This window comes from Tachyglossus aculeatus, chromosome 19, assembly GCF_015852505.1.
Source record: "Tachyglossus aculeatus isolate mTacAcu1 chromosome 19, mTacAcu1.pri, whole genome shotgun sequence".
Lineage (NCBI taxonomy): Eukaryota > Metazoa > Chordata > Mammalia > Monotremata > Tachyglossidae > Tachyglossus > Tachyglossus aculeatus.
In genome coordinates, this window is record NC_052084.1 from 36528979 (window position 1) to 36546477 (window position 17499).

Genomic DNA, 17499 nt, shown 5'->3' on the forward strand with positions numbered 1-17499 from the left:
GCACGGGCTTTGGAGTCAGAGGTCATGGGTTCGAATCCCGGCTCCACCACTTGTCAGCTGTGTGACTTTGTGCAAGTCACTTAACTTCTCTGGGCCTCAGTTCCCTCATCTGTAAAATGGGGATGAAGACTGTGAGCCCCACGTGGGACAACCTCATCACCTTGTATCCTCCCAGTGCTTAGAACAGTGCTTTGCACATAGTAAGCGCTTAATAAATGTCATTATTATTATTCCAAGTGCTACTAAGCTCTGTGTACAGTAAGTGCTCAATAAATACCATTTATTTATTAAACCCCTAGCCCAACCATCGTGCAGCTTTGCCTGGGACACATCAGGCCCCTCCCTTCCCCCTCCCCCTCGTTCCCCTCATCTTACCTCCTTCCCTTCCCCACAGCACCTGTATATATGTATGTACATATTCATTACTCTATTTATTTTACTTGTACATATCTATTCTATTTATTTTATTTTGTTAGTATGTTTGGTTTTGTTCTCTGTTTCCCCCATTTAGACTGTGAGCCCACTGTTGGGTAGGGACTGTCTCTATATGTTGCCAACTTGTACTTCCCAAGCGCTTAGTACGGTGCTCTGCACACAGTAAGCGCTCAATAAATACGATTGATTGATTGATTAATAATAGTTGTGGTATTCATTAAGCTCTTACTATGTGCCAGGCACTGTACTGAGCTCTGGGGTGGATACAAGCAAATCATGTCAGACTCATTCCTTGTCCCACATGGGTCTCACAGTCTTAATTCCCATTTTACAGATGAGGTGACCGAGGCACAGAGAAGTGAAGTGTCTTGCCCAAGGCCACACAGCAGACGAGTGGCAGAGTGGATTAGAACCCACAACCTCTGACTCCCAGTCTCATGCTCTATCCAATTTTTGTTAAATGTTTTTGGCCAGCGGTGGGAAGGATATTTTTGGGGCCATATTTTGAGGTCCCGTTGATGCCCTTCCTCTTTATCCTATAACGTTACCCCCATTGGACTGTGAACATGTATTTTTTAAGCTTCTAATTCACTGGGTTCAGACAAGAAGAGCATAGATGGGTGGGAGCAAGTGCTCACAGAATCAGGGCTGCATTTATGTAGTTGCTGGACCCTCTTTCACCAGGCAACAGCTGGAGGGTGAAAGGGGAAGGAAGCCCCTTAGGGAGCAGTTCTGGGGGAACGGCTACAAGGTCTTCAGGTGGACTAACGCTACCGGCCCCATTGAATGTATTTGAATTAAATAGGAGAGTCTGAGGCTAGAAAGTTAAACCTCTTATGAGCATCAGAAGTTTAAGATTCTTTTGGAAAAAGCAGAGGCATCAGAATGTGGGTGGGATTCCTAGCCACTGGGTGGTGAGGAGCTGATGATTTATGGTTTTGAAAATAGTTGCACCGTTCTGATTATGTTGGCACTTAGATGGTTACGATACACAATGCCATTACAATTTGTTGATTAATGAATGAGGGTAAAGTTACAGAGCAAATTACTCATCGGAATAAAATGCATTTGGGTATCCACACGCAACGCTCCTGTCTGTAAGTAAATTTCTATTTGTCTGTCCTTGATAGATTGTGAGAGAGAAGGAACCAGGTCTTTTTCTTGTAAGCCGTCCTTGTACTCTTTTTTTGTTTTTTAAATGGTATTTGTTAAATGCTTACTATGCACCAGACACTGTACTAAGCTCTGGGATAGGTTCAAGCTAATCAGGTTGGACACAGTCCATGTCCCACATGGGGCTCCCAGTCATAATCCCCATTTTATAGATGAGGTAACTGAGGCACATAAAAGTGAAAGACTTTCCTAAGGTCACACAGCAGACAGGTGGTGCAGCCGGGATTAGAACCCAGGCCCATGTTTTCTACTTGGCTACACTGCTTCTTAAAACACTGTCTTCAGACAACAATTGTGTTCTAAATTGAAATCAGTTTTTTCACAACAACATGCACTCTAAATGGGGTTTGGTTCTTGAATCAGGGTGGATATCCTAGTTCATCGAAATTCATGCCTAACTCAAAGATTACCTGTATTGTACTCTACCAAGTGCTGAGTACAGTGCTGTTCAAACAGTAGGTACTAAATTACTATTGATAAAGACAAGGACTAAAAGTGAAAATACCCCAGCAATGTTTTAGGTGGATTTAAAAGCTAGAAAACAACTTCTGCAAAAGAATAGCACAGAAATGTCAGCATATGAATTTTCAATTTCTGTGTAAGGTAAGCATCTGATAATCTAGCAATAAAACGGAACCCCTAATGGGTCTACTTAAGCCCTTTAAGTACAGTCCTCAGCTTAATTTTTTCGGCAGTGAAGAAGGGAAAAAGAAGAAAAGCAGGCTTATGGTGCTACAGTGCTACAGTTTCAGAAATGCTTGGTAATTCTGAGTGTCTTTTAAACCCTGAGTAGGTAAAATGTCTTTTTTCCCTGAGGACATTTATTTATTCTGCCATGGAGCACCCCAAAAGACAAACACTATAACTGTCTTATTCTGAGAAAGCACATTTGGGGATGGAAAATTTCAGCTCTGAGGAGAAAGCATGCCTTTAGGGATTGAAAACTTTCCATGTGTGGGGGCAGACCAACATCTCCCCATCAGTGAAAATGCGTGGTGATGGAAGCACAGAGTGAAGGGTCTGTGAAGGGTGAAATAGCTGTAGCAATAGCAACGCACTGTGTTCTTGAAGGGCTGTCGATGGGCTTTATTTTCATGAGTTGCAGCACCGAGATTTGACTATTTTGTTCCGTTTTGCCATCACCATTTTGGACTCTAATGTAACTTAACAATCAACCTTTATTAACATTTATAACCAATATTACATTTTTAAGATTGCTTCCAAAGGAGTCCCACTTTAGAGCATAAATTATACTAACAAATCAGATTGCATCATTTTGCAGATTGATCCTATGTGTGTCCCACTGTGGGGCAGCAAATCTGTTATCATTCCTTACTAGTGTTGCACTTTAATTCCTCAGTGGAGTTTTCCTTAAAAAAAACCAACAACAACAAAAAAACCCCAAACAGATGTTCATGTAAACAGTACCCCATAAGATGGTGACAGATGAATGAAGATTCTAAATAGGAATATTGCCTTGAGTATACACAAATGAAAATATTCTCCTACGTGCTTATTCATTTTACATTTCAAGAAACCCATGAAGACAAAATTACAAAAGGCAACACTTTATAAGGCCACTGTGGCTAACTCTGTGTTACTAGAGTCAATACAGCAGCCACTTTCAATTTCCTAGGTGTCTTGAGGTTAGAAGTTGATTCCACTAAGGCAAACATCAAGTAATTTCTCTGTTGTCCAAAAAGACTGAAGAACCAGGCTTCACGGCCATTGCTCCAAATGGATTCTTTGGGTCAGGTTACTTCCCAGCCAGGTCAGTCAAGGCAGCAGGGACCTCAGTGTTGACCTGTGCTGAAATGCTTGCTGGTGTGATATTCAGATAAATGTCATACTGCTGGTCCATGCCAAGGTAGCTGTCACTCATGAGATACAGTGTGTAGATATACCTAAAACGAAAATAGTACAATGCTCAGCGCCGCGCTCTCTGGCTCTAGGCGAGGTCAAACCCTGAGGCCGAAGCGTGGAATATTGAGGGCAGAGGGGAAGCTCATCTTACCTCCCCGCTACTTCAGGCGTGTAGAAGGCCACAGAGGCGGTAGTGTGAGTTCGGACGTAGCCCACCCTTTTCAGAGCCACCAGTTCTTTCTTGTCCACCTCTCCCAAGATCAGAAACCATCCTTCCTCTTTGGATTTGGGGAATCGGGGGGCGGCGGCCTTGCTGTCACGCTTTCCCTGCAGACAGAAACAGAAAAGCTTTATATGGGGCTGGTGAGCCAATTCGCTCCATTTCCCATATTGTCTAGAAGAAGGGCCGACTGACCACCCCACTCTTCTGTCTTGCCGTGAAGCCCACCTTTGGTCACTTCAAAGATGTGCTGAGTGTTTCTGAAAATTAAAATTGAGCTGTCTTCAACTTTTTTGGGGCCTTGATATGACATGACACTGTGTAATAATGTTGATTCCTCTTTCCCCAAGATTTAGGCACTTCTCAGACACCTACTATTCTTTCACATGCATGTGTGTCATTGATAGCTCTAATTATCTGATTCATGCTAATTAATGAATCCATACCCCAACCCTGTAAGATGATAATGCAGATGAGTTTATATTCCTTTTACAGTTTGGGAAACTGGAACCTAAGGTCACAGAAGAGTTGAACCCAGTCAATGGGTGATAGAAATAGGACTTAAATCTAGGTCTTCTAGAAAATTGTATGGCATTTTTGCCACATCCCAGTTTACGTTTTACTAAAAGAAATTATATAATGAAGTCAAATTTTTAGTTTATTTTAAAGCCACTTGGCTTACAGACTGTGTAAAGCAGAGTATAAACCATTAGAAGCTGCTGCTTTAGGTTGCTGTAATAAAATGGAGGACTGTTTCATTTCAATGTTTATTTTTAGACTGTGAGCCCACTGTTGGGTAGGGACTGTCTCTATATGTTGCCAACTTGTACTTCCCAAGCGCTTAGTACAGTGCTCTGCACACAGTAAGCACTCAATAAATACGATTGATTGATTGATTCAATGATGGCTGGAAGCTAGAAACCCTGATAATGGCATGTTGTCAATCTGGAAAATTTTCATTTAGTGTTTGAGCAAACAGGGTCCCAAAATAATTAAGATTACCATATATTTGGAAAGAAAGTTTTTGTATTTCTAGACAGTCACTCATGACCAAGTTGTCTCATGCATTACCATTTTTGTTCCTCTTGGCTGCTCTCAGGTTGTCTTTGTGAGGATTTTTTAAAAATGGCGTGAAACGAGATTAGTTCAGTAACTGTGAATGTCAGAGTCCAAATGCCCCAGAATGGTCTACTTTTCTTAATGGGTTTTAAATTTCCCATTATAGTTATTTCCCCAAAGGGACACTTTGGTGAGGAAACCTGTCCTTTGAGAAAATGAAGTGTTTTACAGTGGGAACTCATCCTAGCTATGGAAAGATATTTCTGGTGGGTTAGGGCTTTCTGGTGGAAAGTGGAAAGCTCCCTCACTCCCCACCCCAGTGGGGGCTAAAATCTTAGAAAAAGTGGTCGAATTTCTCAGGAATGCATTCCAGTATTAAAGACTGTTTAGCTTTAATATTCTTAGTGGTTCAAATCTCAGAGGAAAGCATAAAAAGACTGAAATATGTATGGGGTTTTTTTCCCCAACACTTTCGGGGGTAATACATTGCCTAGTCTGGATCTTTTGCCCCAGAACAAATATGTTTAAGCCAAAATGACTAATTTCAGCAAGCCACTGCCTCTGTCATAGAAAGTAAAGCTCACACAGGCCAGGCCAAGCCAGCGGGGCATTAGTAACGTCAGAGAAATGTGTGGTGGAGTGCTGGGATCTGTGGCAGGCCATCTGAGAACAGCAGCTGTGAATACTATACCTTCGGGTGCCCTGGCTGGAACCTGTGCAAGTTGACCTGGAGCACATACTCTTGATCAGCATGTAACTTGATCCATTTTTTGTTATCTCGTGTGTCTGCTGCCAAAGTTGGGATGCACACTTCACTCTGCCCATCAACTGACTCATCCCACCAGCCTTTAATGCTCAAGTGAACATCTATCACTGGCAGATGAGACAAGAAATTCCAAGCCTGAAGGGGCAAAAGAGAAAACAAATACAGCTCCCTTTTTATTGAAGCACAAGGAGGTTACTACAGAAAAAACAAGTTTAATTTTGCATTACAATAACGTCTGACAGGGGTGCCTAAAGATCAGTACTTTAACTTCTCACCTTTGTTATTCAAACCAATTATAAAGCAGGTCATCTTGCCCCCATCCTGCAAAGCTATCGGACTTAGTGGTTTGAATCTGGTGAGTGAAGAAGCCAGAGTACAAGTTCTCCTATCTTTCCTATAGCTTCAAAACCAGAAAGCACTGGAGTAAGCTTTTTGTCACTGGGGAATGTACCTACCAACTCTGTGGCATTGTACTCTTCCAAGTGCTTAGTACAGTGCTCTGCACACAGTAGGCATTCAATAAATACCACTGATTATTTGATTGAGCAGGGGCCCAGTGCCAAGTCTCACCTCCTCCAGGAGGCCTTCCCAGACTGAGCCCCTTCCTTCCTCTCCCCCTCGTCCCCGTCTCCATCCCCCCATCTTACCTCCCTCCCTTCCCCACAGCACCTATATATATGTATATATGTTTGTACATATTTTTTTACTCTATTTATTTATTTATTTAATTTATTTGTACATATCTATTCTATTTATTTTATTTTGTTAGTATGTTTGGTTTTGTTCTCTGTCTCCCCCTTTTAGACTGTGAGCCCACTGTTGGGTAGGGACTGTCTCTATATGTTGCCAATTTGTACTCCCCAAGCGCTTAGTACAGTGCTCTGCACAAAGTAAGCGCTCAATAAATACGATTGATGATGATGATGATGAAGTCTGAAGGGTTTGGGGTGAAGGCAGGGGGTTCAGTTCCCTCCTAACCCCAGCAGCTATGAGAGAAAACTTCACAGTATTATATTCTTGCTGATCTACTGCCTCTGGGTTTCTTGCTGATCTACTGCCTCTGTTCTGCAGGTTCATACATGATTCTCAACCACAACACGGTGTGAAATGCCAGCCTAGAGGTAGTGATTGGTTTTACTGATTTTTGTACTCGTTTTTTCAATTGAAGATTGGGAGAAACAGCGTTGGGACGCCCAATGAAAGAAAAGACTACAGGAGCCATGACAGGAAGTATTCATCTAATTACTTTCACAACAATAACAATCTGTCTAGAGAATCCTCATTCCAGAAGTTACTTCAGAATGTTGCATGTTTCCTTTTAGTCAAAACCAAGATGCAGTTCCTCTGAGGTTTTGACTGTTTACAGATACTTTTTTGAGGGTAGCTAACAACAGACTGTATCTAATTGAAATGAGGGAGCAAAACTGTGGTTAGAAAGCCAAAAATAAATAAAATGAAGCTTTTAGTGCTCATTTCTAATCTAAATCCCAAATCCCTGAAATGGAAAGATAAGGACTTGAGGTGTCCATCTACTCAGGGGAATATGGAGCTTCCAAGAGATGTCTGAGAAAGTTAGCATGGGGTGCACACATTTCAGAGACAAAACAGTTAATACTAAGGTCAAGGCAGAAGACATTTTTCTCCTACAGGGGAAAAAAAATTTGCTGGTTTCTCAACTTCTGTTAAATTGAGCACCAACAGGCTATCTCCTTTTGTTAGCAAAGAGTGAGACATTTTGTTCTATAAATCTCAAACCTCTACAGAGGATGTTTGTCACAATAACTAGGCATATTTGTGTGTATGTATATATAGATGTATTCATGTATCTAAAACATGAGCTATTTTTGAAGAAACTGCTAAGACATTTCAATACCAGCCAAACATATTTATCTGAGGATTAATCTTCATCTATTGAATCAGACAAGAACGCTGCCATGCATACAATTATTTAATTAGCAACCAAATCCTCTGCCAGTCAGCGGCCGTTCCAGGCATACTGATGGGGCAGTGGATGCAAATCTCACAGTAGTACTGCTTTTTCTCATTACTACTGCAATTAGCACTTAAATTGATGCTTTAAACATACTAATTTCTGGAATAATTCAGGATTTGTATGTTACCTGGGAGCGCCTCACTGCAGAGACAGTGCCAGATTGCTACGCAAATTGAAGCACTTTTGAGCCAAATAACCATCATCATATCAGACAGAGCCAATTTGCATTTGGTTTTAAAGATAACAGAATGGCAATTTATGCAAATAAATTAAGTAAGTTTACTTCTGAGTTCTCCCCAAACTAATTACAACAATGTTCTAATTTTTCATCACATCTGAAACTTGGATCAAAATCAAGGTGTGTTATGTTAGAAATCTGTTGTTGTTAATGGAAGTCTTGTTTTCATTTAAATAAATTGTCTTTATTCAAAATTTTGATGGTAATTTAGTTAGAAATGCAGTCATTTATTATGGATATTGAAATGTTCTTCTTTTTCTTTGGGTGTCTGCATTTGGTTCAACAGAAACTGAACAGTCAAGCCCAGAATTTACTGCCTTTTTCATCTTCCACAATGACAGTGTTAATAAACAAACCCCTCACTTGCTTAACAGGTTTTCTACTTGAGCATCCTTATTGTGGCACATTTTTTACCTAACACTGCCAGATGAGAGTTTGCAGCTTTACAAACCCTGCTCTCTCTCTTTTTCTTCTGGTAGTGGCAGGGAGAGCCAGCGTACCTAAGCTCAGGAAAGACACGGCTTCATCTTAATTAAGTCCTACTCTAAAAAACACCATCCACCAGAATAAAGAAGGTTATCCAATGAGCCCAGGAAGGTCTAGAAATGTAGGGATAGAAAGTCATGCAGTCCATTCCCCTGCCTCTAGTGTTTCCCTTTTAATTAGAAATCTCCACCATCTTCATGGATAATGCCCCAGAGGCCAGAAAGCAGAAGATTTATCCCACTATCAAACCTATGCATCTCTGTATTGTGAAAACACCTCCAAGACATTTTAAGGCATCACGGTATGGAATTTCACATGCTCTAAGTGCTTAACCAATGCCGTTGGTTGATTATTATTGTTGAGCAGTACCTGTACAATATGTGTCATCTGTAGGTCCTTCTCCACGATGGAAGCAAATGTTTTCTCTTTGCCGTCACAGGCTGCGATTAGTTCTGGGAGGCACTCAATGGGACCCTGGGGGCTGGTGTGGGAGCCCCTCTTTGTTCTTTGGCTCCATTTACTGGTAAAAACCGCAAGGAAAACAGAAACGAACCCACTTAGTATGAAGGGGGAGGGTGTTTGGGCATTAGTAACAGGCGGAACTGTCCCTTAAAACGATTGCATCTCTCTTCTAGGCATGCTGTCGCACTTCCAACTCTGTGTGCTACTCTGAGCAGAAGTCAGGTACCTTCAGAGGAAAACTGTGAAAAATGATATGGGGTGTGCCTAATAATGGGCTGTGAAGGCCTAATGATGATTGGGTCACCTCCTCTCTGGAGGACAGCTAGGATTAGTGGGCAGAGTCGGTGCTGGGAGGTTTCTGAAATCGAAGGACTGACACCCAGCCAGTCTGAGGTCACTTTTGGAATCTGGGTCCTTGGGTGATCATTCCCAGCCCATAGAAGGCTCTAACAAATGAATGTTGGGATAAGAAGGGTGAGGTTAGCAGAAGATGACAGTATGGGCCTTGGTGAACCTTTGCCCTGGCTCCCTAACAGCTCGCTGGTGAAGTCACTTAACTTCTCTGAGCCTCAGTTACCTCACCTGTAAAATGGGGTTGAAGACTGTGAGCCCCAGGTGGGACAACTTGATCAACTTGTATCCCCTCCCAGCGCTCAGAACAGTGCTTTGCACATAGTAAGCACCTAACAAATGCCATTATCATTATTATTATTATTATTGGCTGCCCCAGATGCCTCTGAAAATGACCTTCATTAAAAGGCAAGTTTCTAATATTGAGAACCCCCTCCCTGCCAGCGCCCCTGCATACTCTTAGGGACAACATGTGGAGAAAACATTAATTAATTCATTCATTCAATCATATCTGCTTATTGTGTGAAGAGCACTGTACTAAATACAGTACAATTAGGAAGTAGAATTCAGCAAAAAATAGAGGCAATCAGCAAAAAATAGTGACAAAAAATAGAGACTTCAGACTCAGTCTAGAAGGGGGGAGACAGACATCAAAACAAGTAAACAGGCATCAGTAGCATCATTATAAATAGAATTATAGATCTGTACACATCATTAATATATGTGATTAACACAGGATTAACACATCATATATATCACATCATATATATGTGTATATCTATGTATATACACACATGTGTATAAGTGTTGTGGGGTGGGGGGGTAGAGCAAAGGGAGCGAGTCGGGGTGATGGGGAGGGAAGGGGGAGCAGAGGAAAAGGGGGCTTAGTCTGGGAAAACACAGAAGAACAGGTGACATTACCTTCATTTTAGAGATGGAGAAACCAAGACATTAAAAAAAAAAGTTAAGATTTTCTCATCAAGAGGCAGCATTCCAGGCTGGGGCATGCCACTTAACACTCTCTGTAAGGTTAACACCAAAACCAGACTTTACTACCATCCTACTAACCCAGGTTAAAAAAAAAAAATTCACACCTTCTCTTATCTGTCACAGGTCCTAACCCTCAATTTCTTAGTTCTGCCAGCACCACCTAGGCTTGGACTGAGCAACCATTTGCAGTACCTGGTCAGCAAGTGTTGTAGAACTGTCTGATGTGAGCAAAAAGAGCTTTCAATTTCTGCATCTCATCAAGTTAGCAAAAACTAGTTTGTCATCTAGTGTTTAAATATAGTTTCTGGAGAAACTGCGATGACTTCAGCCTAAGGATATTGAGAAACGTTTTGAACAAAGGCATCACAGCCTTGTTATTCTGGTAATCAGGACTATTACTTTTTTTGGCCTGGGAAAATTCCACTATTAAAAAAACAAAAGTTACAGCTATATGCTGGACAATCAATCCATCACAGAGCGCTACATTGACTAAGCAGATGTATTTTTCGATATAGAAAAGATAGGTTTCAGCCTCCACAGAATGCCTTTTTTGGAATGATAAACCAAAATTTTCCTTAGCTTCTGATCTTAAAAGACAATCTCTAAGTATTCTGATCCTTTCAAGCATGGTCATAATACAGCAAGAGATTAAAGATGAATAAGGAATCACTCATTCAGTAGCAGAGTTTATACATGACCCCAAATCCCAGCCAGTTGATCAAGATTCCCTAAAAGTCATCCATTCACCCCAGGGGCTCTCAGTTCTGCTGTCAGCTTCCACGTGCTGCTTGTGAACATGCAAGCATAGAGGGGAAAGAAGTTTGCTTTCATTCTGATTTCTTGGGGGCGCTTAGACTAGAACTCCAGGCAGCCCCAACCCCTTCCTACTCCATACCTGAAGAGGTACAGATGGTGCTGCTCCACGTTAGGCAGCGTGAGGAGAGATGAGTCATTGACCCAGCGGCCTTGGATCACCATCTGAATCAAATTCGTTATGTTCAGAGCAGCCACTAGCCAGCCCTGGTTGGCTGCGACATCCAGCATGGCCTAAACAAAGGAAAGGCATCCATTAGAGGAAGAACGTGACACTTTCTTCTGCTGTTCCCATAAACATCCAGTTAGCAGCTTAACTTCCCATCTCAGCGCGGAAACTAACCCCTGAATGACAGCCACCCTCCAATATTTGACTTTACTTTCCACACTGGGAATAAGAAAAAGTGTGTGGTTAGGGGGTATACTTGTTTAGGTGGCAACAAGCAGGAGTTTGGAAACTTCCTTATAATTGCTTTTGGATTTAATGTCCATTATCGGTGAAAAAACAAACTGCAAAAATACGTTGAAGCAACCTAACGTGCTAAATCTTCTGCAAAATAGCAAGGACCATCAGGTTGTACAGGGAGCATCTGGATAGCATTGGAAATCCAGCAGTACAGCCCGGTTCTCCTGGGCCCATTATCCTCTGTTACAGGAGTTCAGGGTTCAAGGAGTGAAAGGCAAGATGGGGAGAGACCACCTGAGGGTCGATCGATTGTATTTATTCATTCAATCATATTTATTGAGCACTTACTGTGTGCAGAACACTGTACTAAGCACTTGGGAAGTACAAGTCGGCAACATATAGAGATGGTCCCTACCCAACAACGGGCTCACAGTCTAGAAGACGGGCTCACATTGTGTGCAGACCCATCTCAAGATCGCTCCTGGAGAGTTTCCAGTACTCTACAGTCACGGTTAAAGGAGGAAGAATCAAGCAAAGGCATTTCCATTCCTAGCTTAGGCAGTGGCTAGTGAGTGGAAGGCAATCTGCTACAAGTCAAAACTCACCTGTGCTGGGCAGTAGCGGCATGGGAGAGAATCGAGGGTGGAAACTTAAGTTGACCGTGTGGAAGAAGGCAATGGTAAACCACTTCTGTGTTTTTATCAAGAAAACTCTATGGATACACTACAGAATGACTGCAGATGGGAGGTGGGGCGTTCTGGGAGAGATGTGTTCGTGTGCTATGGGTCAGAAACGACTAGACAGCATAAGACAAGACAAGTGTGTGCAGAGCACTGTACTAAGTGCTTGGGAGAATACAATATAACAGTTGGTTACATATGTTCCCTGCCCATAGTGAGCTTACACTCCAGAGGGATCCCCTACAGACAGTCCCCAGTAGGGTATTGGATGCTTAGAAAACACTGGCCTAGGCTGCTGCCCTTCTTGGTCACCCAAGTTGCCGGCCTGTACTTCCCAAGCGCTTAGTACAGTGCTCTGCACACAGTAAGCGCTAAATAAATATGATTGAATGAATGAATGAACCACTAGCTACATGCAGCAGTGGCGATTTCACTTCGCCTGCGAAGACACAGCCACTCTAATAGACACACTCGAGAGGACTTTGGCTAGAGTAATTGAAGGATTCACCAGCTGCAACATTAATGAAAAAAGATCACCTCTGTTCAAGACAATCATAATTTGGTATTTCCCCCCAAGGTTTTTGAAATATGACCTAGAGTTTCACAATGAATTAGGTAGGATGACTCAAAGCCCATACTAATCAGTATTTTTTAGTGAGCGGACAGAAAGCTTTCCTTGCTGAAAAACTTAAGCTTCTTCCAGTAAGTCCAAATGGCAGGTTGTGCCCTACCTCAGGAAAGCACATACTTGGCATACTAGTAATTCAGTGTATAGTCTGTGAATGAGCAGAACAGGAAGCTGTTCATATTAGTCTATACATTTTAATCTAATGTTTTAGGGACAAACAAAAGGCTGCATTTGCTTAAGGCAAAACTAAACAGTGAAATCTTCTTTAAACAAAGGAGTTGTTTACACAGGCAGAGCTATTTCAATTAAATTAGCCCCATTCTGGGGAAATGCTGCCTTAAAGACACAAGAGTTGGAGATACTTAGCTTACCCCAATATCCTGTATCCAATATCCCCCCACCCTACCTCCTTCCCCTCCCCACAGCACCTGTATATATGTTTGTACAGATTTATTACTCTGTTTATTTTACTTGTACATATTTACTATTCTATTTATTTTATTTTGTTAATGTGTTTTATTTTGTTGTCTGTCTCCCCCTTCTAGACTGTGAGCCTGCTGTTGGGTAGGGACCATCTGGATATGTTGCCAACCTGTACTTCCCAAATGCTTAGTACAGTGCCCTGCACACAGGAAGCGCTCCATAAATATGATTGAATGAATGAATCTTGTGCTTTCAAAAGATTTCAGGGCGGAAGTGTGGGCAGAGATGAGAATAACCAAAGATTATACAAACCTAAGAGAGGCTTAAATGCTGCTAAAATTGTATTGGCCTCAAATATTTCTCATGAAAATTTTGCTAAAGAGAATCTCAAAATCCAGAGAAATATTTTTCTTATTTTTGTTAGTGGCTAAATCAACTTTGCCTGAAAAGTATAGTGTTCATATCTTGTCCATAACAGGTGAACTGCACATTAAAAGAACCTCATCCTATTTGCTCCTTATCCTCCAAAGTGCTTCCAAGTTTGTTTTCAGTCTAACAGGGATTTTTCTTCATATTCTGATCAAATGCTGATCTGATCACCACTACTTAGCATATTTCAAACTTGAACTAAAATAAGCCGAACTGGCTCAATGTCAACTTCTGGGGGGGGTGAATAATAAATGCTAAAAACTTCATCGCAACGGCGAAGCAGCTCTAGTAAAGTATGAAACTTCTTCCTTGATGGTCAGTTACTGAGTATCTGTACACCATGCCATTCACCTAGAAACTAGAGATGGTGAGTGCTGTTGGAAGAAATGACTAGAACTAGTGGATTGCAAATTTTTCCAAGGTCAGGAGCTAATTATAACAAAACAAGCAATAAACACGTGGGTACCAATGCCAAGGAAGCCAGCGTTTTATACACCCAAATGCATCCTTGAAGAGTGAAAATGGACCTAAATGCATTCACTTTCACAGCGCTATCCTAATCACAAGGCAAGAAACGAATCTTAGAGTAATGGCAGTCTGTCTTCCACTATTAGGGGTGATGCTTTAGGAAAAATAGTTTGCCTGCCAAAATGTGAAGTCATGGCTTTCAGTCCAAGAATGGCAAAGCTCCTAGACCCGCTGGATAAACCAGCTGAGATTGACGAGTAGGAACGGGCTGTGCTTGGTGGAGGCCTTGACTCAAAAGAAATACCACAAATACCAAGAAGAAAGTTCTGGGGGCCCTCAAATGCTTCCAGAAAGACAAGAAATGAGGTGTGTCTCCCTGCACTTTTCCCACTTAGACTGGGCACCCCCTGTGGGACAGAAACTACGTCTAACATTATCTTGCGTCTATCCCGGCGCTCGGTGCAATGCTTGGTACATGGTTTGCCCTTGGCAGATAACATTATGATTATTATTTTCCTGCATCTGCTGGGCTGCTTTTGGACCTAACGCCACTAATAATTAATAATAATTATGGCATTTGTTAGGCGCTTACTATGTGCCAGGCACTGTTCTGGGCTCTAGAGGTAGATGCAGGGTAATCAGGTTGGACACATTCCCTGTCCCACATGGGGCCCATAGTCTTAGTCCCCATTTTACAGATGAGGTAACTGAGGCACAGAGAAGTGAAGTGACTTGCACAAGGTCACACAGCAGACATGTGAACAGAGGCAGGATTAGAACCCAGGTCCGGGCTCCCAGGACCGTGCTCTTTTTACACTAGACCACAATGCTTCACTACATTGAGTTACAGGAAGCTGACAGTCGACTCTGCCTTGCCTTATCCTTATCCTAAGGATTCTGGTCAGAATCTTGCCTGCAAGAAAGAGGGCAGAGAGAGTCTTGGCCTTTGCCTTACCCTCATTTTGAATGTGGCAATTAAGTGGCATATCTTCAGTGATCCCTTTGTTGAAGCTCACGGTACTGGACTGTCGGGAAATCCACAAGCCGGGAGGGAGAACCACAAGAACCATGACAGGATGCTAAGAAGCTGCCTCCAAAATAGCCATAGGCACTGCCTGACTGGAGCAAACCCCTTCATTAGCACAGCGTGTTTAGCAAAACCACATGCCTCCTCATGCTTTTTTAACTAAAATTCAGAAATAAATTTAAAAGGGTGCAAATTGTTTTGGAAAGAGTTTCATGCACCATATTAAATGATTACATTTCCAGGTTTAGGTAAGGTGAAATGGCTGGGGTCTTTATATCGAGCCATTAAAGTACAGCAGTTTATGGTAAATTCAAATTCCCTCAAGCTTCAGTTTCACTTATTTAACTCATCCAGGAGAGTCGCTGATTGAACACTACTGTAGATGAGTTATCGATAAAAATCTCATAAAACCATTCAGTGAATTACTGGGAGAGGAGACCTTGATATTTAATAGACTATTACTGAGCACATTATAAGGTGCTATGACATGATCCTGCCCCGTCTTGGATTCTAACAATAAATATAAACCAGCAATTCTGGTTTCTGTATGGTGTTGAGGCCCGGCTCCAGGCCATGTTGGCGTGAATTGAAACAAGATTGGGTCAGAGATGCCGGCAACTATTTTAATGTCACTTTCAAAAACTAGGACCTCTGGAAGTGCACCAATAGGCTCATTATTTGAATATACTCTCTTATCTTAAATTAAGACATGTGACCCAACAGAAAATATTTTCTCTTACCCTGCAGAATCTTTGAGAGGTTTGCCAATCATTTGGATAGAGGTGCACAATGAGTCGGCTGAGATCTCATTAGGGTTGGATAGAGAGGAACAGATGGCACTTTTCTCTTTGTGCCTCTCCACTAGCCTCTTGCTAGTCTATGGACTTTCTCATCCTCTTCCCAATATATAATCTCTCAGTTGTGCTTCCAACATATCTGGTGTCAGTCCCACTGGGGTTGTTGTATTGTACTCTCCCAAGCGCCTAGTGCAGTGCTCTGCACACAGTGAGGCTCAGTAGATACAACTGAATGAATGAATGAATGAATTAGAGGGAAGATCCAAACATACGTATCATCAGAATGGTATTGGAGCTCTCTTGCTGAGAGGACTCCCACTAATTCTCCAAAGCAAGTTATTGGCTCTTGGAATGATGGAACAAGTGCAGTACAAGCTGCAAATATGTTCCACTGCACAGTAGTGAGGGCCCGAGGTCACTTAGCCACCTACTAGAATTGCCAACCTGGTAAAAAACGTACACTGTGTGGTTCAAAGGCTCATGTCAGCTTAACGGTGGCAGAAAAAGCAGAAAGTGTTTTCTCCAGAGAGCTTCACACCTCTTAAAAGTTCAGCTCTATTCCCAAGGGGATGACACAATATTTTGCCAATGATTAAAGTGTTGTAAATACCTCTGTTGGTAAGAATCCTTTTCAGTAGCAACAGTTGCTCATAGTAACTTTTATCCTGAACTTTTCGCCCCAGAAGGTTAGCATTCAGGAAGCTCAGCTGCTGTCTAACAAACTTAATTAATCAAAAAGTCATTTCCGAGCTGTAACTATGAGTAAAAGTGCTTCAAGTGTGCTAGCAAGCCTACAAGTTAATCAAAATGCTAATGCAGTACAAATTAAAGTTGTGATTAACATTTCACAGTAGCTGCTTAAGTGAATTGATCACACAAATGGGTTAAGCATTACTCATTTCCTACAGCCCCAACCGGGAAAAGGTTCATCAGGTGGGAGGGAGGGAGGCTTGACGACAGGGCTGACGGGTTCTCCACCAGCAGCGTCACATCACCACCAACTGCCTGCCTGTTCCCAGCGGACGATCCCTCCCCAAACCCCCAGCACCCGCAAGCTTCCGGGGAGCTGACGGCAGGAGGACTCTCTCCTCCTTTGGTCGGGCCGGGGCTCTGGTGCAGCTGGAGCTTTGGCTGTTCTGTTTGGGAGGAGCCATTCAGCTTGCGTGCATCAACTAGCTTCCTCCAACTGTGACAAAACTGAGTGAAGAAGAATAGTCCCGGTCCATAATGGACCGGACATACACTTCCCCCCATTCAGGAGATGTTGCTGGACGTGTCTGCCCAGAAGGCTGCAGCCGTGGGCGCAGCCAGCTCCCGGCTGGCCTCTGCTTTGGACTCAGAGGCAGCAGGGTGTTTCATAGGGACTTCTCGGTTGTTGAATTTCACCTGTTTTATCTTTTGACCCAGCTCATTTTAACTCAGTTTTTTTTTTCCCCACTGTGTGTCTGAACCTCAACTCCTTTAGAGGGCAAGTCTCCTATGGACCAGAGACTGTGCCGGAATCATGCCCTTGGGTCTTCTCAGTACTTAATGCAATACTTTGTGCATCACGAGCGTTTAAGAAGAACTACTGACTGGCTAGTTCCCCAGAGTCAGACTGGCCTGTCTTAAGAAACGAGGGGAGGTGGCACCCAGTTTTCTTCTGGATCACCTGCCATCAGGATCTCAGGCAGAGTAAAAAACTTTTGTGAAATCCTGGAAGAGTTTTTACTTCAAAAATTCTTTTTCAGGTTAACCAACTCAGTGATTCAAAAAGATCACAATGATGGCAGAGAGGTGTTTGCTCTCTGGA

General features: G+C 42.4%; 1 protein-coding gene across 1 annotated transcript in view; it reads right to left on the reverse strand.

Annotated features, from left to right (window-relative positions):
* Positions 1-2761: 2761 nt before the first annotated feature.
* ASCC3 (activating signal cointegrator 1 complex subunit 3) overlaps positions 2762-17499 on the reverse strand; it is a 281982-nt gene continuing 267244 nt past the window's right edge. Inside the window, exons 38-42 of the mRNA XM_038761176.1 lie at positions 10932-11083; positions 8603-8753; positions 5442-5651; positions 3623-3798; positions 2762-3512 (exon numbers count right to left, since the gene is read on the reverse strand). Coding sequence (XP_038617104.1) covers positions 3365-3512; positions 3623-3798; positions 5442-5651; positions 8603-8753; positions 10932-11083 — 837 coding nt within the window. The 3' untranslated portion in view covers positions 2762-3364. The remainder of the gene's footprint in view (positions 3513-3622; positions 3799-5441; positions 5652-8602; positions 8754-10931; positions 11084-17499) is intronic.